We start from the raw sequence: 23,350 nt of genomic DNA, 5'->3' as shown, positions 1-23,350 counted from the left end.
CAAATTACCTGTACGTTTAATTCATAAACGTAAACTTAGTACCGAAATCCTAAGTTGTAACCTTAGGTTATCACGATCTTATTCTAAATATGTTTTTTAACTTTGATCGTGTTCTAATACTTAGTCGAGATACTTATTATATCTCTTAATCGCATTCCTATACGTATGATAGTTTCAAACTTCAGGGTTTACTTTCATTCCGATGAAGTTTCAAGTAGTTTTCAGGACAATGCGCAGGTGCTGCCTGCACACTGACACTGTTTAGTAAAACAACGATCTCTCCCAATTGAACCGTTGGATCGACATGAAATTTGACAGACGCGTTCCTAAGAGGCAAATCTATAAACTGACCGTTGGGATTTTGAATCTGGCAAGTTTTAGGTAGTGTGCGAACGCACACCCAAATTTTAAGGAGTGTGCGAACGCACACTCAATGTGTGCGAACGCACACCCTTATTTTTAAGGAGTGTGCGAACGCACACTTAATGTGTGCGAACGCACACTCTTAACAGCCCCCGGAAAGTCGTTTTCCGGGGCTTTCAGCCATCCCGACGTGCTATACATCCAACTATACAAAACCCGCATCTCGGTTTTCATTAAAATGCTATAATAACTTCAAAAACGTCGAATTCAATCCTAAAACTCAATCTCACTAAAAACAGCATTATATATTCGATTTTTAACCAAATTTCTTGAAGATTTACCTTGAAACGAAGCTTAGGATCGATAGAGGATTCGATTCTCAAGAAATCGCCGCGAAAATCGCTCGAATCGGACGTCGAACGGCGGCGAAACGACGGTAATCGGCGTTTGAAGCTTCTGGAGATCACCCTTCTGATTCTCCTTTCTTCATATTTCAATCCTTATATATTAAGGTTAAATGCTCACTTTGGTCCTTGCTCTTTTTGTTTATTATCCTTTATCCTTTAAACCTTTCTTTCGTACGATTTAGTCCATAACTAAATCGATAAACTCTTAAATTATTACTTATACGTATTATGTATATCCAATAAATAATACGAAGCTCGATATTAATACTTTCCCGTCAAAATCCAATGTTTCCATTTCCGACACAAAGTGGCTAAATTACCACTTTGGTCCCTGTACTCTATTTTGGGTTTTTCTTGCCATTTTTCCTTTCGATTCCAATTCTAATTTTAGAATTGAAATATAACCGAAATTTCCTCATAATTAATTTCTTGAAACCGACCTTCTAAAACTTATTTATCTAAATTTTATTTGAAAACTTTCTGATAACGCCACCCTGGCGAATCCAGACTGGACACGTTTTCCAATTAGCTAATTAATTATTTTGGGGTATTACAAATTAGGCCTTCCATTTAATACAAATTGTTTAGGAATTTTTACAAAATTGACATAAAAGGAAGAAAAATTAATTTTTTACCATAAAAAAATAGTCTACTTCAAACCTACCAGATTTTGTTAAAAATAATTATAAAATTACCAGAAGCCACGCATGCACTTTATCCACAAAAATGCTGGGGACTATTAATTAGTACTTTTTCCGTTTAATTAAACTGATGATATGATAAAAGTGCAGTTTTAATTTCCATTTTTATTTGATATTCATTTTTTGCATTTATTTTTTATATATATAACATAATTTGTTTTATTTTTTTAATATTTTATATTTATTATTTAGTTTGTGAATATAATATAAGTTCCAATAAATTTCATTGACAAATAGTTTTGCCTTATTTTTTATTTTTTTCGAAGGCTAAAAACTTTCATTGATAATAATGAAAATTACAAAGATGAACGATTCCTCAACACATTGAGTGAACTATTCTAAAAGAAACGATGAGAGCTGTAAAAATACAGTCATCGACTAGGGCTTTACTAACCACCAAGCGGGGCACCAAAATAATATTAGACTTGATTTTATTAATATGCTCGCACAGTTTACGGAACGTTCTAGTAGAGCCTAATCTCTGGACGTTTCATGCTAAGTGATCATTGATTTCGGTGGTCCTGCATCGCAGAAGCCACCGTTGAAGTAACAACCACATAAACACATTCCTCATTAATCCACTCCAAAGCTCGAAACGTTGTTGGTTCATAGTTAGAGGAATTACCTTCATTTCCATCAGAGCTTCGCAAAGCTAGCGCCTCCATTTCTCCAGAAAAGCTATTAATATGTTTCTCCTCTTCAATCGCAGCAGATTTGTTTTTTTTTTTTTACGAATAGGACTAAAATGCAAATTGGGCTTTTTGTGCCCTTTCAGTTTAGATTTGGCCTTAGGCCTAGTGCTTGTCAGTCCATCACTTCTCTGATTTAAATTTGAAATTAAAAAGTTTGAAAACTACAAAATCTTTTGACCTTTCACTTCTGTTTCCTTATTAATATCAATCTCCACCAAATCTCTACTTGCCAAATCTTCTTCAATATTCAAATTGTTTGTTTTAGATACCATTTAATTTTCTTTCAAATGTTTCTTTCAATATTCAAATCGTTAATTTTGCCTTATTCAATAATTTCTTTTTAATTTAACTAATGGAATCTACTTTTAATATTGATGCATATAACTTAACTAATGACATTCATTCTTTTTATAGTCTTATATATAATTTAACTAACGACAGCAATATTTTTAAATTATTAAATATAATTAAACTAATTGAAGCAACTTTAAATATGGTTGCAGTACAAAAATTGAGAAGTAAAATTATTGTTATCAATTAGAGTATTTCTTATAGCGAACTATCCAATTTAACATTTTTTTCAACACTCTGGCCTTTGAAGGCTTATATGATTTTTTTAGTGAAAAATTGGATTTTAGAATTCAGGATCCACCCGAACATGTCAACTAGGGAGAGATTCTTAGATAGACTCAGTCTACCACGTCATCTGTGGACTAGCCTATTATATTATGACACGTCATTAAAATAATGGCACTATCGTAATTTTGTTTATTACTTATTTACACTTTGAATAGTAATATTACGATAGTGCCATTATTTTAATGACGTGTCATAATGTGATAGGTTTAGTCCATGGATGACGTGGTGGACTGAGTCTACCTAAGAATTTCTCCTCAACTAGGTTGTCACTCTCTTAGTGTACGCACCATGCTTCCAAAAATCCAAAAATACCATAAATGATTAAAACCAAAATTATCCAAAAATACCATAAATGATTAAAACCAAAAATATCATACAAGACAGAACAAGAAATTAGTAGGACCGATAATAAATATTATATGCCTAATAAATTCTCTTTGAATAAAACAGTTACAATAGGTGGGAGCCGAATCCCACCGAACAAAAGACCCAGCTGAAACTACATGCTTCGCAATGGAATCGGCCACTTGATCATTTCCGTCTCTGTAAATGTGAGAGACTCTGAAAGACATATTCGAGATCTGTTGAAGACATTTTAACCAACTTTGCATACATTTCCAAGGAACCTTTTTTGAATTGTCATAAGTAGTTACAATGTTCAGCTTATTTTAATTATTTTCTTTCATTTAATGGTCCCAACTCCCAATTTATGAGGTTAATTTGAGCTCGAGAACATTATAATATGAGACAATATCGGTATCAATTGAGCTAAATATTTTTTTATCAATTAATTAGCTCCTATTAAATAAAACTAAGGGTCTGTATGGTTCAAATGAATTTAACAATTTTTATGGAATTCAATTGAATTTCTACAAATTCTGTGTTTGGTTCAAATGAACTTTCACAATTTAAATTTACAATTACACTCAGAATATAATATTTAATTTATTAGTTTTATTTAAAATTCGGAAAACCAAATAAAAAAAATTCATTTTCAAGTAGAATTCATTTAGAAATGGAACGAAGTAAAATAAATTCTACACTAAAATTGATCAAACAGGCCCTAAAAGAGAATTCACAAAAAAAAATTATTTTGTTTATAAATTAATTGTCAATAAGACATAAAGCTTTTGGTCTTGGTTGACGTCAATTACTTGATAAATTTCACAACAACTGCAATTGAATTCTTTGAAGAAGAAAAAAAAAATGTGTCTTCATCTATTCGGTATAGAGATTTATTAATTTAGTTGATTCTTAAATAAGTCAAACAAAGCAGAATTTTGAGTGTTTTAAAATATTCATTTCGTTATATTAAAAGTAGTTACCTACTTTAAATATTAAAATTTTCAAGTTAACATTTTTAGTGGGAGGTAATTTTCATAAATTTCTACGAAAGTTATTCAATAAATTAGTAATATTTGTTATAATTTTTAATAATTTATGGTAATTGTTGAAGAAAAGAAGTTTCTTTAGAGAAAATTATTAACAATTGTCTTAGTTTTTGTTAACTTTTGGAGAATTAATCATCTTTTTAAGAATTGCATGGCGGGTTGAGCTGCTGGATTGGATGGTAAGTATAAAAGAAATGGATGATACATGACAAATATGGATGACACACAGAAAATTCATATCAATAAATTAGTAATATTTGTTATAATTTTTAATAATTTATGGTAATTGTTGAAGAAAAGAAGTTTCTTTAGAGAAAATTATTAACAATTGTCTTAGTTTTTGTTAACTTTTGGAGAATTAATCATCTTTTTAAGAATTGCATGGCGGGTTGAGCTGCTGGATTGGATGGTAAGTATAAAAGAAATGGATGATACATGACAAATATGGCTGACACACAGAAAATTCATATCAATAAATTTTTTTCTGTTAAATTCAAGTATAACTTTAATGACCTCAATGAAAAAATAATTATGGTTATCACCATTACCGTAATAACATGATGCTTTCGTAATTCAAAAAATTTAATGCTCGTAATTAAATGATTTTCATTGAGACTTGAACTTGAGAACTTTACAATTGGAGACGGTATCAGTACCAATTGAGCTAGATACTCGTCTTTGCCAGCTACTTTAGTTTGTATTATAAAGAATGAAAGAACCATGCGCAAATCTAGAGCAATTGTCAATATGATGTAAAGCTTTTGGTCTTAGTCGATGGGGGCAATCGCCTGATAAATTCCACAACAACTGCCGCGGAATTCTTTGAAGCAAGAGACAAGAATGCGTCTTCAGGTATATGATTACTCTGTTCAGATTTGCCACCGCACAAAGCCCTAATAGCAATAAACGGTACCTTTTGCTGGTAACAAACCAATGCTACCGACGCAGATTCCATATCCATTGCGCTAACATGAAAGTTTTCGTATAAGAAGGTTTTATAGGCTTCATTCTCAAGGAAAATGTTTGCACTTGTTCCCCTTTCGACTGTCACCACTTTGGGAGTCTCGGATAAACATGTTGTGGGGTTTACGCAACGGTTATAATGGCACGTCCTGCAATAAATCAAACCCGAGCGAGAATATGTAAGATTGACGGTAAAATAATTTGAGTTAAGCGATAGCCAATCTTTGTAAGGAAAAGATATGATTATGTACCTTAAGATTTTTGGAAATTTCAAAATAAAGTGGATCAATAGGAACCCAAAAGGCATGTTGTCTTTGTTCAGGAACTCCATCTACTGGAAATACTTCTTCTGGCTGGTACCATACGTTGTTTAGCAAGTTATCTTTGTTTCCGTCGGTGTTGCTGGTGATTCCGTTGACATTTGCATTGTACTTGGCAATTTTGATATACCCAAATTGTCTTGTGTAGTCTCCGCTTGATTCTAGAGGAAGCTCGTCTTCAGGACCACTTCCATATTTCTGCCAATTCCAAAGACCGGTATGAGACCAGTATTTAGGAATGGTAACATCTCCACCGTTGAGCAAAGGGTTTATAGCTCCGGCGGTTCCATAGTGCACCACACCTTCTACGTTGAACAAACTCAGTAAAAGCTGTGTGGTTATTCCTGTATTTACCATGCCGAGCCCTGTCATTACTAGAATAACTCTTTTTCCAGCAATACTTCCAAACCTGAATCTCCTACCTGAATATAAGAGCATTGGTTAGCATTCAAATACTGAAGAAGTGAAGAAAGAAAGGGTTAATTATGCAATATTGAATTACCAGAAAAATCAATAACGAGAGTGCTAGCAGTGAAATTTGGCGAACGAAGAAGCGGGTTCATCTCAAACATATTAGGAATGACCAAACCAAGATAAGGCCCATTCATGTTTGCTCTATCGATCATTTTGAGCGTACGATGAGAAATTGCTCCGTAAGCTTGATGTTGTTTAAGAAAAAAGAATAGGGCAGAAATATAAATGACAAACAGTTTTAGAGCAGCCATTTTTATGAAGTTTTGATTGTAAGATACAGTACTAAGCTTCTTTCAAATTGACGAATATCATGCTTCCCACCCTTCACTTATATAGTCACTCCCATTTACGCACGTGACATCCAATTCTAAATACTGCTACTTTTTTAAAATCTCATTAGATTAAATCCTTTGCCCTCATGGCAGTATGGCTTTGAACATGGTCAGTTTCAAGCACAATTATTCCCTTATATAAATATACTATTAATTAGACATTCAAGCACGTGCGACTTTTCTTCTAGGTTTTTTTTTTAATTATCTGCTATATAAAAGTAACTGCTATTTGTTTGATTAATAATTAACTATTATTTTATGATTACTTATAATCCAAAGCCATCCATCCAAGCAACTTCCTCCTAACTCCTAACTATTGCTGCATGCTCAGTTGCCTTTTTAGTTTCCAAGAACCATATAAGAAAAGGAAAAAAAAGATATACTTATTTTCTTTTTTAATCTATATATACATGTGAGTGTTATTTGTTTCACTAATTATATAAATTTCAGTTTTATGATTTTTTATAATCAAAGTTTATTTAATTTTTTATATTTAAAAGTTTTAAATTCTTAATTTTACGAAATTTATATTAACTTTGGCATTAAATTCAATTTTTTTTTTTAAAAAAAAAAACTATTAATTTTTTTTATCAATTTAGTATTTTAATCTCATCAAAAATAAATATTGAGAAAATTATATTTTCACAGTTATATATTATTTTTTAATAATTAGTTAACAATTATTTATAATGAAGATTTTTTTCTAACATTTTTTTGGTATATATTACCTAATACAATCGCATTAGTAATCAGATTTATTTTAATTCGTAGTTCCATGCAAAACATATGTAATGGAAATTGTGGGTTTTAAATTTTCTAATAAAAGATGCCACATCCCATCCCATAGTGACAGCCATCCATCGTTACAATTGCTTCTCTAAGTGTACTGCAATCGCTTAGTGAGCACTGCAGCTCATGCGTTTTGTCATAATTCTGTATAATTAGTAATTACTCATATAAATTATACATATAAAATGTTTCATGTAATACTCAAATAAAAATAAATTTTCATAATAGTCTCATAAGTTCATAAATATTAGATACATGTCTAGTTTACTATTTTTAGAAGATTTAAATATTTTTAAGTATCTTTTGGTGGATATTCCATTACAAGACGGGACTTTCACTTGGCAAAGTTTGCAGTTAAAATCTTGCATTTACAAATGCTTAATCTCGGCTATGATATGTACCCTTTGGCGTGAAAAAACCGTATTGCCAAAGATGCCTAATCTCAGCTATGACAAATACGGTCTGAAAGTCCGTTTCCTTGTCGGCGATGCCTAAAGGCTAGCTAGACCATTGTTCCCATCTGTTTCAAATCACCATGTAGCTTTGACTGGGGTCCTAAACGCTTCCGTTCTTTGATTGTTTGGTGGAATCATGGTGGTTCTGGTAATTTTATCACTCACTCTTGGTTTTGAATTGGTACCTGATACACGTGTTATATATATATATTCTTATTTTTAATGCGTTTAATATTGGTTAATTTTGATTTATTATGCTTGAAAGGGTCACTACAAGAAATACTAGAATTAGCAGCAAACATTTTTACTGCTAATAGTGCTTAAATTGTTACTATTAATATATAGCAACAAAAAAATTGTGGCATGTTGCTGCTAATAAAACGTTGCCTTAAGTAATTGGTAACAAAATTTGCTGTAAAATGCTGCTATAACTTAACTAATGGCAGCAGCAACTTTCAAAATTAATGCTGCAAAATATTTTTTAGCAGCAGAAAAAAATTAGCTGCAAAAGAATTTGTAGCCAAATACAGAATTCCTTGTAGTGGGTAAGGATTTTGTAGAAAAATCATATTTGAAGCACTTGAATCAAGAACCGACCAATAGAGCGGAAGATTGAAGAAATATATAAAATTTTACGGTCGTTTTGGGCTCAACTCGTGCTAACCTCTCAAGCTCGAGTTGAGATGATCAATTAGCAAAATAGCCTTTTGAAGACACTAGCTGTCTCGACAAGCAACAACTCTTGCTCGAGCATGACCACCGCTGTCTCGACGAGACAAGGCTATCTCGTCCAGATATGATAAGAACATTAAGACAAGACGACATTAACTCAATTTGTGATGTCGTCTTTAAAAAGGTAAATTTCCTTTCTCTAAATTTTGTTTTCTTTTGCATTAAAGACAATGTCATATCTAAAGTGTAGCGTGAATAAAATGTTGAAGTAGGAGTATTCTACATTGGTATGGGTGCGAATAGACTTATGTTTATATATAGTTGGACCTTTCCATTTAGGCCTAATTACTTAAAAACCACCCATCTTATAACTTTTTTTCATTTATACCATGACCTAGGAAAATTTTCAATTGTACCCTATTTTTAATTTTTATGTTTCATCTCTACCCTAATGAGTTGAATTGACCTATTTTCTCTTGAAAAAGAGTTTAAATTAGTCCTTCATTTTTAACCTATATTCTAATAAAACGTTAATGTTAATCATTTATGTATCTTGTTTTTAATATTTTCATCTTTAAATTAATTAAATTATCAAAAATTTTATTTTTGGAGTACAAATGAAACATAAAAATCAAAAATAGGGTACAATTGAAAATTTTCCTAGGTCATGGTATAAATGAAAAAAGTTACAAGGTGAGTGGTTTTTAAGTAATTAGGCCTTCCATTTAATACAAATTGTTTAGGAATTTTTACAAAATTGACATAAAAGGAAGAAAAATTAATTTTTTACCATAAAAAAATAGTCTACTTCAAACCTACCAGATTTTGTTAAAAATAATTATAAAATTACCAGAAGCCACGCATGCACTTTATCCACAAAAATGCTGGGGACTTTTAATTAGTACTTTTTCCGTTTAATTAAACTGGTGATATGATAAAAGTGCAGCTTTAATTTCCATTTTTATTTGATATTCATTTTTTGCGTTTATTTTTTGTTTATATAATATAATTTGTTTTATTTTTTTAATATTTTATATTTATTATTTAGTTTGTGAATATAATATAAGTTCCAATAAATTTCATTGACAAATAGTTTTGCCTTATTTTTTTATTTTTTTCGAAGGCTAAAAACTTTTATTGATAATAATGAAAATTACAAAGATGAACGATTCCTCAATACATTGAGTGAACTATTCTAAAAGAAACGATGAGAGCTGTAAAAATACAGTCATCGACTAGGGCTTTACTAACCACCTAGGGGGGCACCCAAATAATATTAGACTTGATTTTATTAACATGCTCGCACAGTTTACGGAACGTTCTAGTAGAGCCTAATCTCTGGACGTTTCATGCTAAGTGATCATTGATCTTGTTGGTCCTGCATCGCAGAAGCCACCGTTGAAGTAACAACCACATAAACACATTCCTCATTAATCCACTCCAAAGCTCGAAACGTTGTTGGTTCATAGTTAGAGGAATTACCTTCATTTCCATCAGAGCTTCGCAAAGCTAGCGCCTCCATTTCTCCAGAAAAGCTATTAACATGTTTCTCCTCTTCAATCGCAGCAGATTTGCTTTTTTTTTTTTTACGAATAGGACTAAAATGCAAATTGGGCTTTTTGTGCCCTTTCAGTTTAGATTTGGCCTTAGGCCTAGTGCTTGTCAGTCCATCACTTCTCTGATTTAAAAATTTGGAATTAAAAAGTTTGAAAGCTACAAAATCTTTTGACCTTTCACTTCTTTTCCTTATTAATATCAATCTCCACCAAATCTCTACTTGCCAAATCTTCTTCAATATTCAAATTGTTTGTTTTAGATACCATTTGATTTTCTTTCAAATCGTTTCTTTCAATATTCAAATCGTTAATTTTGCCTTATTCGATAATTTCTTTTTAATTTAACTAATGGAATCTACTTTTAATATTGATGCATATAACTTAACTAATGACATTCATTCTTTTTATAGTCTTATATATAATTTAACTAACGGCAGCAATATTTTTAAATTATTAAATATAATTAAACTAATTGAAGCAACTTTAAATATGGTTGCAGTAAAAAAATTGAGAAGTAAAATAATTGTTATCAATTAGAGTATTTCTTATAGTGAACTATCCAATTTAACATTTTTTTCAACACTCTGGCCTTTGAAGGCTTGATTGATTTTTTTAGTGAAAAATTGGATTTTAAAAATCAGGATCCACCCGAACATCTCAACTAGGTTGTCACTCTCTTAACGTACGCACCACGCTTCCAAAAATCCAAAAATACCATAAATGATTAAAACCAAAAATATCCAAAAATACCATAAATGATTAAAACCAAAAATATCATACAAGACAGAACAAGAAATTAGTAGGACCGATAATAAATATGCCTAGTAAATTCTCTTTGAATAAAACAGTTACAATAGGTGGGAGCCGAATCCCACCGAACAAAAGACCCAGCTGAAACTACATGCTTCGCAATGGAATCGGCCACTTGATCATTTCCTTCTCTGTAAATGTGAGAGACTCTGAAAGACATATTCGAGATTTGCTGAAGACATTTTAACCAACTTTGCATACATTTCCAAGGAACCTTTTTGAATTGTCATAAGTAGTTACAATGTTCAGCTTATTTTAATTATTTCTTTCATTTAATGGTCCCAACTCCCAATTTATGAGGTTAATTTGAGCTCGAGAATATTATAATAGGAGACAATATCGGTATCAATTGAGCTAAATATTTTTTTATCAATTAATTAGCTCCTATTAAATAAAAATAAGGGTCTGTATGGTTCAAATGAATTTCACAATTTTTATGGAATTCAATTGAATTTCTACAAATTCTGTGTTTGGTTCAAATGAACTTTCACAATTTAAATTTACAATTACACTTAAAATACAATATTTAATTTATTAGTTTTATTTAAAATTCGGAAAACCAAATAAAAAAATTCATTTTCAAATATTTTCAAGTAGAATTCATTTAGAAATGAAACGAAGTAAAATAAATTCTACACTAGAATTGATCAAACAGGCCCTAAAAGAGAATTCACAAAAAAAAAATTATTTTGTTTATAAATTAATTGTCAATAAGACATAAAGCTTTTGGTCTTGGTCGACGTCAATTACTTGATAAATTTCACAACAACTGCAATTGAATTCTTTGAAGAAGAAAACAGAAAATGTGTCTTCATCTATTCGGTATAAAGATTTACTAATTTAGTTGATTCTTAAATAAGTCAAACAAAGCAGAATGTTGAGTGTCTTAAAATATTCATTTCGTTATATTAAAAGTAGTTACCTACTTTAAATATTAAAATTTTCAAGTTAACATTTTTAGTTGGAGGTAATTTTCATAAATTTCTACGAAAGTTATTCAATAAATTAGTAATATTTGTTATAATTTTTAATAATTTATGGTAATTGTTGAAGAAAAGAAGTTTCTTTAGAGAAAATTATTAACAATCGTCTTAGTTTTGTTAACTTTTGGAGAATTAATCATCTTTTTAAGAATTGCATGGCGGGTTGAGCTGCTGGATTGGATGGTAAGTATAAAAGAAATGGATGATACATGACAAATATGGCTGACACACAGAAAATTCATATCAATAAATTTTTTTCTGTTAAATTCAAGTATAACTTTAATGACCTCAATGAAAAAATAATTATGGTTATCACCATTACCGTAATAACATGATGCTTTCGTAATTCAAAAAATTTAATGCTCGTAATTAAATGATTTTCATTGAGACTTGAACTTGAGAACTTTACAATTGGAGACGGTATCAGTACCAATTGAGCTAGATACTCGTCTTTGCCAGCTACTTTAGTTTGTATTATAAAGAATGAAAGAACCATGCGCAAATCTAGAGCAATTGTCAATATGATGTAAAGCTTTTGGTCTTAGTCGATGGGGGCAATCGCCTGATAAATTCCACAACAACTGCCGCGGAATTCTTTGAAGCAAGAGACAAGAATGCGTCTTCAGGTATATGATTACTCTGTTCAGATTTGCCACCGCACAAAGCCCTAATAGCAATAAACGGTACCTTTTGCTGGTAACAAACCAATGCTACCGACGCAGATTCCATATCCATTGCGCTAACATGAAAGTTTTCGTATAAGAAGGTTTTATAGGCTTCATTCTCAAGGAAAATGTTTGCACTTGTTCCCCTTTCGACTGTCACCACTTTGGGAGTCTCGGATAAACATGTTGTGGGGTTTACGCAACGGTCTAATGGCACGTCCTGCAATAAATCAAACCCGAGCGAGAATATGTAAGATTGACGGTAAAATAATTTGAGTTAAGCGATAGCCAATCTTTGTAAGGAAAAGATATGATTATGTACCTTAAGATTTTTGGAAATTTCAAAATAAAGTGGATCAATAGGAACCCAAAAGGCATGTTGTCTTTGTTCAGGAACTCCATCTACTGGAAATACTTCTTCTGGCTGGTACCATACGTTGTTTAGCAAGTTATCTTTGTTTCCGTCGGTGTTGCTGGTGATTCCGTTGACATTTGCATTGTACTTGGCAATTTTGATATACCCAAATTGTCTTGTGTAGTCTCCGCTTGATTCTAGAGGAAGCTCGTCTTCAGGACCACTTCCATATTTCTGCCAATTCCAAAGACCGGTATGAGACCAGTATTTAGGAATGGTAACATCTCCACCGTTGAGCAAAGGGTTTATAGCTCCGGCGGTTCCATAGTGCACCACACCTTCTACGTTGAACAAACTCAGTAAAAGCTGTGTGGTTATTCCTGTATTTACCATGCCGAGCCCTGTCATTACTAGAATAACTCTTTTTCCAGCAATACTTCCAAACCTGAATCTCCTACCTGAATATAAGAGCATTGGTTAGCATTCAAATACTGAAGAAGTGAAGAAAGAAAGGGTTAATTATGCAATATTGAATTACCAGAAAAATCAATAACGAGAGTGCTAGCAGTGAAATTTGGCGAACGAAGAAGCGGGTTCATCTCAAACATATTAGGAATGACCAAACCAAGATAAGGCCCATTCATGTTTGCTCTATCGATCATTTTGAGCGTACGATGAGAAATTGCTCCGTAAGCTTGATGTTGTTTAAGAAAAAAGAATAGGGCAGAAATATAAATGACAAACAGTTTTAGAGCAGCCATTTTTATGAAGTTTTGATTGTAAGATACAGTACTAAGCTTCTTTCAAATTGACGAATATCATGCTTCCCACCCTTCACTTATATAGTCACTCCCATTTACGCACGTGACATCCAATTCTAAATACTGCTACTTTTTTAAAATCTCATTAGATTAAATCCTTTGCCCTCATGGCAGTATGGCTTTGAACATGGTCAGTTTCAAGCACAATTATTCCCTTATATAAATATACTATTAATTAGACATTCAAGCACGTGCGACTTTTCTTCTAGGTTTTTTTTTTAATTATCTGCTATATAAAAGTAACTGCTATTTGTTTGATTAATAATTAACTATTATTTTATGATTACTTATAATCCAAAGCCATCCATCCAAGCAACTTCCTCCTAACTCCTAACTATTGCTGCATGCTCAGTTGCCTTTTTAGTTTCCAAGAACCATATAAGAAAAGGAAAAAAAAGATATACTTATTTTCTTTTTTAATCTATATATACATGTGAGTGTTATTTGTTTCACTAATTATATAAATTTCAGTTTTATGATTTTTTATAATCAAAGTTTATTTAATTTTTTATATTTAAAAGTTTTAAATTCTTAATTTTACGAAATTTATATTAACTTTGGCATTAAATTCAATTTTTTTTTTTTAAAAAAAAACTATTAATTTTTTTTATCAATTTAGTATTTTAATCTCATCAAAAATAAATATTGAGAAAATTATATTTTCACAGTTATATATTATTTTTTAATAATTAGTTAACAATTATTTATAATGAAGATTTTTTTCTAACATTTTTTTGGTATATATTACCTAATACAATCGCATTAGTAATCAGATTTATTTTAATTCGTAGTTCCATGCAAAACATATGTAATGGAAATTGTGGGTTTTAAATTTTCTAATAAAAGATGCCACATCCCATCCCATAGTGACAGCCATCCATCGTTACAATTGCTTCTCTAAGTGTACTGCAATCGCTTAGTGAGCACTGCAGCTCATGCGTTTTGTCATAATTCTGTATAATTAGTAATTACTCATATAAATTATACATATAAAATGTTTCATGTAATACTCAAATAAAAATAAATTTTCATAATAGTCTCATAAGTTCATAAATATTAGATACATGTCTAGTTTACTATTTTTAGAAGATTTAAATATTTTTAAGTATCTTTTGGTGGATATTCCATTACAAGACGGGACTTTCACTTGGCAAAGTTTGCAGTTAAAATCTTGCAATTACAAATGCTTAATCTCGGCTATGATATGTACCCTTTGGCGTGAAAAAACCGTATTGCCAAAGATGCCTAATCTCAGCTATGACAAATACGGTCTGAAAGTCCGTTTCCTTGTCGGCGATGCCTAAAGGCTAGCTAGACCATTGTTCCCATCTGTTTCAAATCACCATGTAGCTTTGACTGGGGTCCTAAACGCTTTCGTTCTTTGATTGTTTGGTGGAATCATGGTGGTTCTGGTAATTTTATCACTCACTCTTGGTTTTGAATTGGTACCTGATACACGTGTTATATATATATATATATATATATATATATATATATATATATATATATATATTCTTATTTTTAATGCGTTTAATATTGGTTAATTTTGATTTATTATGCTTGAAAGGGTCACTACAAGAAATACTAGAATTAGCAGCAAACATTTTTACTGCTAATAGTGCTTAAATTGTTACTATTAATATATAGCAACAAAAAAATTGTGGCATGTTGCTGCTAATAAAACGTTGCCTTAAGTAATTGGTAACAAAATTTGCTGTAAAATGCTGCTATAACTTAACTAATGGCAGCAGCAACTTTCAAAATTAATGCTGCAAAATATTTTTTAGCAGCAGAAAAAAATTAGCTGCAAAAGAATTTGTAGCCAAATACAGAATTCCTTGTAGTGGGTAAGGATTTTGTAGAAAAATCATATTTGAAGCACTTGAATCAAGAACCGACCAATAGAGCGAAAGATTGAAGAAATATATAAAATTTTACGGTCGTTTTGGGCTCAACTCGTGCTAACCTCTCAAGCTCGAGTTGAGATGATCAATTAGCAAAATAGCCTTTTGAAGACACTAGCTGTCTCGACAAGCAACAACTCTTGCTCGAGCATGACCACCGCTGTCTCGACGAGACAAGGCTATCTCGTCCAGATATGATAAGAACATTAAGACAAGACGACATTAACTCAATTTGTGATGTCGTCTTTAAAAAGGTAAATTTCCTTTCTCTAAATTTTGTTTTCTTTTGCATTAAAGACAATGTCATATCTAAAGTGTAGCGTGAATAAAATGTTGAAGTAGGAGTATTCTACATTGGTATGGGTGCGAATAGACTTATGTTTATATATAGTTGGACCTTTCCATTTAGGCCTAATTACTTAAAAACCACCCATCTTATAACTTTTTTTCATTTATACCATGACCTAGGAAAATTTTCAATTGTACCCTATTTTTAATTTTTATGTTTCATCTCTACCCTAATGAGTTGAATTGACCTATTTTCTCTTGAAAAAGAGTTTAAATTAGTCCTTCATTTTTAACCTATATTCTAATAAAACGTTAATGTTAATCATTTATGTATCTTGTTTTTAATATTTTCATCTTTAAATTAATTAAATTATCAAAAATTTTATTTTTGGAGTACAAATGAAACATAAAAATCAAAAATAGGGTACAATTGAAAATTTTCCTAGGTCATGGTATAAATGAAAAAAGTTACAAGGTGAGTGGTTTTTAAGTAATTAGGCCTTCCATTTAATACAAATTGTTTAGGAATTTTTACAAAATTGACATAAAAGGAAGAAAAATTAATTTTTTACCATAAAAAAATAGTCTACTTCAAACCTACCAGATTTTGTTAAAAATAATTATAAAATTACCAGAAGCCACGCATGCACTTTATCCATAAAAATGATGGGGACTTTTAATTAGTACTTTTTTCGTTTAATTAAACTGGTGATATGATAAAAGTGCAGCTTTAATTTCCATTTTTATTTGATATTCATTTTTTGCGTTTATTTTTTGTTTATATAATATAATTTGTTTTATTTTTTTAATATTTTATATTTATTATTTAGTTTGTGAATATAATATAAGTTCCAATAAATTTCATTGACAAATAGTTTTGCCTTATTTTTTACTTGTTTCGAAGGCTAAAAACTTTTATTGATAATAATGAAAATTACAAAGATGAACGATTCCTCAACACATTGAGTGAACTATTCTAAAAGAAACGATGAGAGCTGTAAAAATACAGTCATCGACTAGGGCTTTACTAACCACCAAGCGGGGCACCCAAATAATATTAGACTTGATTTTATTAACATGCTCGCACAGTTTACGGAACGTTCTAGTAGAGCCTAATCTCTGGACGTTTCATGCTAAGTGATCATTGATCTCGTTGGTCCTGCATCGCAGAAGCCACCGTTGAAGTAACAACCACATAAACACATTCCTCATTAATCCACTCCAAAGCTCGAAACGTTGTTGGTTCATAGTTAGAGGAATTACCTTCATTTCCATCAGAGCTTCGCAAAGCTAGCGCCTCCATTTCTCCAGAAAAGCTATTAACATGTTTCTCCTCTTCAATCGCAGCAGATTTGCTTTTTTTTTTTACGAATAGGACTAAAATGTAAATTGGGCTTTTTGTACCCTTTCAGTTTAGATTTGGCCTTAGGCCTAGTGCTTGTCAGTCCATCACTTCTCTGATTTAAATTTGGAATTAAAAATTTTGAAAGCTACAAAATCTTTTGACCTTTCACTTCTGTTTCCTTATTAATATCAATCTCCACCAAATCTCTACTTGCCAAATCTTCTTCAATATTCAAATTGTTTGTTTTAGATACCATTTGATTTTCTTTCAAATCGTTTCTTTCAATATTCAAATCGTGAATTTTGCCTTATTCAATAATTTCTTTTTAATTTAACTAATGGAATCTACTTTTAATATTGATGCATATAACTTAACTAATGACATTCATTCTTTTTATAGTCTTATATATAATTTAACTAACGGCAACAATATTTTTAAATTATTAAATATAATTAAACTAATTGAAGCAACTTTAAATATGGTTGCAGTAAAAAAATTGAGAAGTAAAATTATTGTTATCAATTAGAGTATTTCTTATAGTGAACTATCCAATTTAACATTTTTTTCAACACTCTGGCCTTTGAAGGCTTAATTGATTTTTTTAGTGAAAAATTGGATTTTAAAAATCAGGATCCACCCGAACATCTCAACTAGGTTGTCACTCTCTTAACGTACGCACCACGCTTCCAAAAATCCAAAAATACCATAAATGATTAAAACCAAAAATATCCAAAAATACCATAAATGATTAAAACCAAAAATATCATACAAGACAGAACAAGAAATTAGTAGGACCGATAATAAATATGCCTAGTAAATTCTCTTTGAATAAAACAGTTACAATAGGTGGGAGCCGAATCCCACCGAACAAAAGACCCAGCTGAAACTACATGCTTCGCAATGGAATCGGCCACTTGATCATTTCCTTCTCTATAAATGTGAGAGACTCTGAAAGACATATTCGAGATCTGTTGAAGACATTTTAACCAACTTTGCATACATTTCCAAGGAACCTTTTTGAATTGTCATAAGTAGTTACAATGTTCAGCTTATTTTAATTATTTCTTTCATTTAATGGTCCCAACTCCCAATTTATGAGGTTAATTTGAGCTCGAGAATATTATAATAGGAGACAATATCGGTATCAATTGAGCTAAATATTTTTTTATCAATTAATTAGCTCCTATTAAATAAAACTAAGGGTCTGTATGGTTCAAATGAATTTCACAATTTTTATGGAATTCAATTGAATTTCTACAAATTCTGTGTTTGGTTCAAATGAACTTTCACAATTTAAATTTACAATTACACTCAGAATATAATATTTAATTTATTAGTTTTATTTAAAATTCGGAAAACCAAATAAAAAAAATTTATTTTTAAGTAGAATTCATTTAGAAATGAAACGAAGTAAAATAAATTCTACACTAAAATTGATCAAACAGGCCCTAAAAGAGAATTCACAAAAAAAAAATTATTTTGTTTATAAATTAATTGTCAATAAGACATAAAGCTTTTGGTCTTGGTCGACGTCAATTACTTGATAAATTTCACAACAACTGCAATTGAATTCTTTGAAGAAGAAAACAAAAATGTGTCTTCATCTATTCGGTATAGAGATTTACTAATTTAGTTGATTCTTAAATAAGTCAAACAAAGCAGAATGTTGAGTGTTTTAAAATATTCATTTCGTTATATTAAAAGTAGTTACCTACTTTAAATATTAAAATTTTCAAGTTAACATTTTTAGTGGGAGGTAATTTTCATAAATTTCTATGAAAGTTATTCAATAAATTAGTAATATTTGTTATAATTTTTAATAATTTATGGTAATTGTTGAAGAAAAGAAGTTTCTTTAGAGAAAATTATTAACAATCGTCTTAGTTTTGTTAACTTTTGGAGAATTAATCATCTTTTTAAGAATTGCATGGCGGGTTGAGCTGCTGGATTGGATGGTAAGTATAAAAGAAATGGATGATACATGACAAATATGGCTGACACACAGAATATTCATATCAATAAATTTTTTTCTGTTAAATTCAAGTATAACTTTAATGACCTCAATGAAAAAATAATTATGGTTATCACCATTACCGTAATAACATGATGCTTTAGTAATTCAAAAAATTTAATGCTCGTAATTAAATGATTTTCATTGAGACTTGAACTTGAGAACTTTACAATTGGAGACGGTATCGGTACCAATTGAGCTAGATACTCGTCTTTGCCAGCTACTTTAGTTTGTATTATAAAGAATGAAAGAACCATACGCAAATATAGAGCAATTGTCAATATGATGTAAAGCTTTTGGTCTTAGTCGATGGGGGCAATCGCCTGATAAATTCCACAACAACTGCCGCGGAATTCTTTGAAGCAAGAGACAAGAATGCGTCTTCAGGTATATGATTACTCTGTTCAGATTTGCCACCGCACAAAGCCCTGATAGAAATAAACGGTACCTTTTGCTGGTAACAAACCAATGCTACCGACGCAGATTCCATATCCATTGCGCTAACATGAAAGTTTTCGTATAAGAAGGTTTTATAGGCTTCATTCTCAAGGAAAATGTTTGCACTTGTTCCCCTTTCGACTGTCACCACTTTGGGAGTCTCGGATAAACATGTTGTGGGGTTTACGCAACGGTCTAATGGCACGTCCTGCAATAAATCAAACCCGAGAATATGTAAGATTGACGGTAAAATAATTTGAGTTAAGCGATAGCCAATCTTTGTAAGGAAAAGATATGATTATGTACCTTAAGATTTTTGGAAATTTCAAAATAAAGTGGATCAATAGGAACCCAAAAGGCATGTTGTCTTTGTTCAGGAACTCCATCTACTGGAAATACTTCTTCTGGCTGGTACCATACGTTGTTTAGCAAGTTATCTTTGTTTCCGTCGGTGTTGCTGGTGATTCCGTTGACATTTGCATTGTACTTGGCAATTTTGATATACCCAAATTGTCTTGTGTAGTCTCCGCTTGATTCTAGAGGAAGCTCGTCTTCAGGACCACTTCCATATTTCTGCCAATTCCAAAGACCGGTATGAGACCAGTATTTAGGAATGGTAACATCTCCACCGTTGAGCAAAGGGTTTATAGCTCCGGCGGTTCCATAGTGCACCACACCTTCTACGTTGAACAAACTCAGTAAAAGCTGTGTGGTTATTCCTGTATTTACCATGCCGAGCCCTGTCATTACTAGAATAACTCTTTTTCCAGCAATACTTCCAAACCTGAATCTCCTACCTGAATATAAGAGCATTGGTTAGCATTCAAATACTGAAGAAGTGAAGAAAGAAAGGGTTAATTATGCAATATTGAATTACCAGAAAAATCAATAACGAGAGTGCTAGCAGTGAAATTTGGCGAACGAAGAAGCGGGTTCATCTCAAACATATTAGGAATGACCAAACCAAGATAAGGCCCATTCATGTTTGCTCTATCGATCATTTTGAGCGTACGATGAGAAATTGCTCCGTAAGCTTGATGTTGTTTAAGAAAAAAGAATAGGGCAGAAATATAAATGACAAACAGTTTTAGAGCAGCCATTTTTATGAAGTTTTGATTGTAAGATACAGTACTAAGCTTCTTTCAAATTGACGAATATCATGCTTCCCACCCTTCACTTATATAGTCACTCCCATTTACGCACGTGACATCCAATTCTAAATACTGCTACTTTTTTAAAATCTCATTAGATTAAATCCTTTGCCCTCATGGCAGTATGGCTTTGAACATGGTCAGTTTCAAGCACAATTATTCCCTTATATAAATATACTATTAATTAGACATTCAAGCACGTGCGACTTTTCTTCTAGGTTTTTTTTTTAATTATCTGCTATATAAAAGTAACTGCTATTTGTTTGATTAATAATTAACTATTATTTTATGATTACTTATAATCCAAAGCCATCCATCCAAGCAACTTCCTCCTAACTCCTAACTATTGCTGCATGCTCAGTTGCCTTTTTAGTTTCCAAGAACCATATAAGAAAAGGAAAAAAAAGATATACTTATTTTCTTTTTTAATCTATATATACATGTGAGTGTTATTTGTTTCACTAATTATATAAATTTCAGTTTTATGATTTTTTATAATCAAAGTTTATTTAATTTTTTATATTTAAAAGTTTTAAATTCTTAATTTTACGAAATTTATATTAACTTTGGCATTAAATTCAATTTTTTTTTTTTAAAAAAAACTATTAATTTTTTTTATCAATTTAGTATTTTAATCTCATCAAAAATAAATATTGAGAAAATTATATTTTCACAGTTATATATTATTTTTTAATAATTAGTTAACAATTATTTATAATGAAGATTTTTTTCTAACATTTTTTTGGTATATATTACCTAATACAATCGCATTAGTAATCAGATTTATTTTAATTCGTAGTTCCATGCAAAACATATGTAATGGAAATTGTGGGTTTTAAATTTTCTAATAAAAGATGCCACATCCCATCCCATAGTGACAGCCATCCATCGTTACAATTGCTTCTCTAAGTGTACTGCAATCGCTTAGTGAGCACTGCAGCTCATGCGTTTTGTCATAATTCTGTATAATTAGTAATTACTCATATAAATTATACATATAAAATGTTTCATGTAATACTCAAATAAAAATAAATTTTCATAATAGTCTCATAAGTTCATAAATATTAGATACATGTCTAGTTTACTATTTTTAGAAGATTTAAATATTTTTAAGTATCTTTTGGTGGATATTCCATTACAAGACGGGACTTTCACTTGGCAAAGTTTGCAGTTAAAATCTTGCATTTACAAATGCTTAATCTCGGCTATGATATGTACCCTTTGGCGTGAAAAAACCGTATTGCCAAAGATGCCTAATCTCAGCTATGACAAATACGGTCTGAAAGTCCGTTTCCTTGTCGGCGATGCCTAAAGGCTAGCTAGACCATTGTTCCCATCTGTTTCAAATCACCATGTAGCTTTGACTGGGGTCCTAAACGCTTCCGTTCTTTGATTGTTTGGTGGAATCATGGTGGTTCTGGTAATTTTATCACTCACTCTTGGTTTTGAATTGGTACCTGATACACGTGTTATATATATATATATATATATATATATATATTCTTATTTTTAATGCGTTTAATATTGGTTAATTTTGATTTATTATGCTTGAAAGGGTCACTACAAGAAATACTAGAATTAGCAGCAAACATTTTTACTGCTAATAGTGCTTAAATTGTTACTATTAATATATAGCAACAAAAAAATTGTGGCATGTTGCTGCTAATAAAACGTTGCCTTAAGTAATTGGTAACAAAATTTGCTGTAAAATGCTGCTATAACTTAACTAATGGCAGCAGCAACTTTCAAAATTAATGCTGCAAAATATTTTTTAGCAGCAGAAAAAAATTAGCTGCAAAAGAATTTGTAGCCAAATACAGAATTCCTTGTAGTGGGTAAGGATTTTGTAGAAAAATCATATTTGAAGCACTTGAATCAAGAACCGACCAATAGAGCGGAAGATTGAAGAAATATATAAAATTTTACGGTCGTTTTGGGCTCAACTCGTGCTAACCTCTCAAGCTCGAGTTGAGATGATCAATTAGCAAAATAGCCTTTTGAAGACACTAGCTGTCTCGACAAGCAACAACTCTTGCTCGAGCATGACCACCGCTGTCTCGACGAGACAAGGCTATCTCGTCCAGATATGATAAGAACATTAAGACAAGACGACATTAACTCAATTTGTGATGTCGTCTTTAAAAAGGTAAATTTCCTTTCTCTAAATTTTGTTTTCTTTTGCATTAAAGACAATGTCATATCTAAAGTGTAGCGTGAATAAAATGTTGAAGTAGGAGTATTCTACATTGGTATGGGTGCGAATAGACTTATGTTTATATATAGTTGGACCTTTCCATTTAGGCCTAATTACTTAAAAACCACCCATCTTATAACTTTTTTTCATTTATACCATGACCTAGGAAAATTTTCAATTGTACCCTATTTTTAATTTTTATGTTTCATCTCTACCCTAATGAGTTGAATTGACCTATTTTCTCTTGAAAAAGAGTTTAAATTAGTCCTTCATTTTTAACCTATATTCTAATAAAACGTTAATGTTAATCATTTATGTATCTTGTTTTTAATATTTTCATCTTTAAATTAATTAAATTATCAAAAATTTTATTTTTGGAGTACAAATGAAACATAAAAATCAAAAATAGGGTACAATTGAAAATTTTCCTAGGTCATGGTATAAATGAAAAAAGTTACAAGGTGAGTGGTTTTTAAGTAATTAGGCCTTCCATTTAATACAAATTGTTTAGGAATTTTTACAAAATTGACATAAAAGGAAGAAAAATTAATTTTTTACCATAAAAAAATAGTCTACTTCAAACCTACCAGATTTTGTTAAAAATAATTATAAAATTACCAGAAGCCACGCA

General features: G+C 30.9%; 2 protein-coding genes and 1 pseudogene across 2 annotated transcripts; all 3 read right to left on the bottom strand.

Moving 5' to 3' along the window:
• Nucleotides 1–4,774: 4,774 nt before the first annotated feature.
• On the bottom strand, nt 4,775–6,267 carry LOC126666332 (bark storage protein A-like; annotated as a pseudogene).
• A 5,635-nt stretch (nt 6,268–11,902) lies between these two features.
• Nucleotides 11,903–13,394, bottom strand: LOC126666330 (bark storage protein A-like). Its single transcript, XM_050359350.2, has 3 exons — nt 13,106–13,394; nt 12,535–13,025; nt 11,903–12,432 (listed from the first exon to the last, which is right to left on the bottom strand). The coding sequence occupies exons 1-3, from the start codon at nt 13,326–13,328 to the stop codon at nt 12,064–12,066; spliced, it is 1,083 nt and encodes a 360-aa protein (XP_050215307.1). The 5' UTR covers nt 13,329–13,394; the 3' UTR covers nt 11,903–12,063.
• A 5,678-nt stretch (nt 13,395–19,072) lies between these two features.
• LOC126666329 (bark storage protein A-like) lies at nt 19,073–20,540 on the bottom strand. The gene is made up of 3 exons (XM_050359349.2): nt 20,252–20,540; nt 19,681–20,171; nt 19,073–19,582 (listed from the first exon to the last, which is right to left on the bottom strand). Exons 1-3 carry the CDS (start codon nt 20,472–20,474, stop codon nt 19,214–19,216), a joined length of 1,083 nt encoding a protein of 360 aa, XP_050215306.1. The 5' UTR covers nt 20,475–20,540; the 3' UTR covers nt 19,073–19,213.
• Between the last annotated feature and the right edge of the window lie 2,810 nt (nt 20,541–23,350).

Source organism: Mercurialis annua, linkage group LG1-X (genome assembly GCF_937616625.2).
Source record: "Mercurialis annua linkage group LG1-X, ddMerAnnu1.2, whole genome shotgun sequence".
Taxonomy (NCBI): domain Eukaryota; kingdom Viridiplantae; phylum Streptophyta; class Magnoliopsida; order Malpighiales; family Euphorbiaceae; genus Mercurialis; species Mercurialis annua.
The sequence above is the reverse complement of the archived record's forward strand: the minus strand, read 5'-3'. Positions and strand labels throughout refer to the sequence as shown.

What these genes read in the sequence shown, in the direction of transcription:
- LOC126666330 (XM_050359350.2), bottom strand. Translation starts at nt 13,328, where the DNA reads ATGGCTGCTCTAAAACTGTTTGTCATTTATATTTCTGCCCTATTCTTT. An exon ending in TCTCGTTATTGATTTTTCTG is followed by an intron (nt 13,026 to 13,105) that starts GTAATTCAATAT and finishes TCTTATATTCAG; the next exon opens with GTAGGAGATTCAGGTTTGGA. An exon ending in AAATTTCCAAAAATCTTAAG is followed by an intron (nt 12,433 to 12,534) that starts GTACATAATCAT and finishes GATTTATTGCAG; the next exon opens with GACGTGCCATTAGACCGTTG.
- LOC126666329 (XM_050359349.2), bottom strand. Translation starts at nt 20,474, where the DNA reads ATGGCTGCTCTAAAACTGTTTGTCATTTATATTTCTGCCCTATTCTTT. An exon ending in TCTCGTTATTGATTTTTCTG is followed by an intron (nt 20,172 to 20,251) that starts GTAATTCAATAT and finishes TCTTATATTCAG; the next exon opens with GTAGGAGATTCAGGTTTGGA. An exon ending in AAATTTCCAAAAATCTTAAG is followed by an intron (nt 19,583 to 19,680) that starts GTACATAATCAT and finishes GATTTATTGCAG; the next exon opens with GACGTGCCATTAGACCGTTG.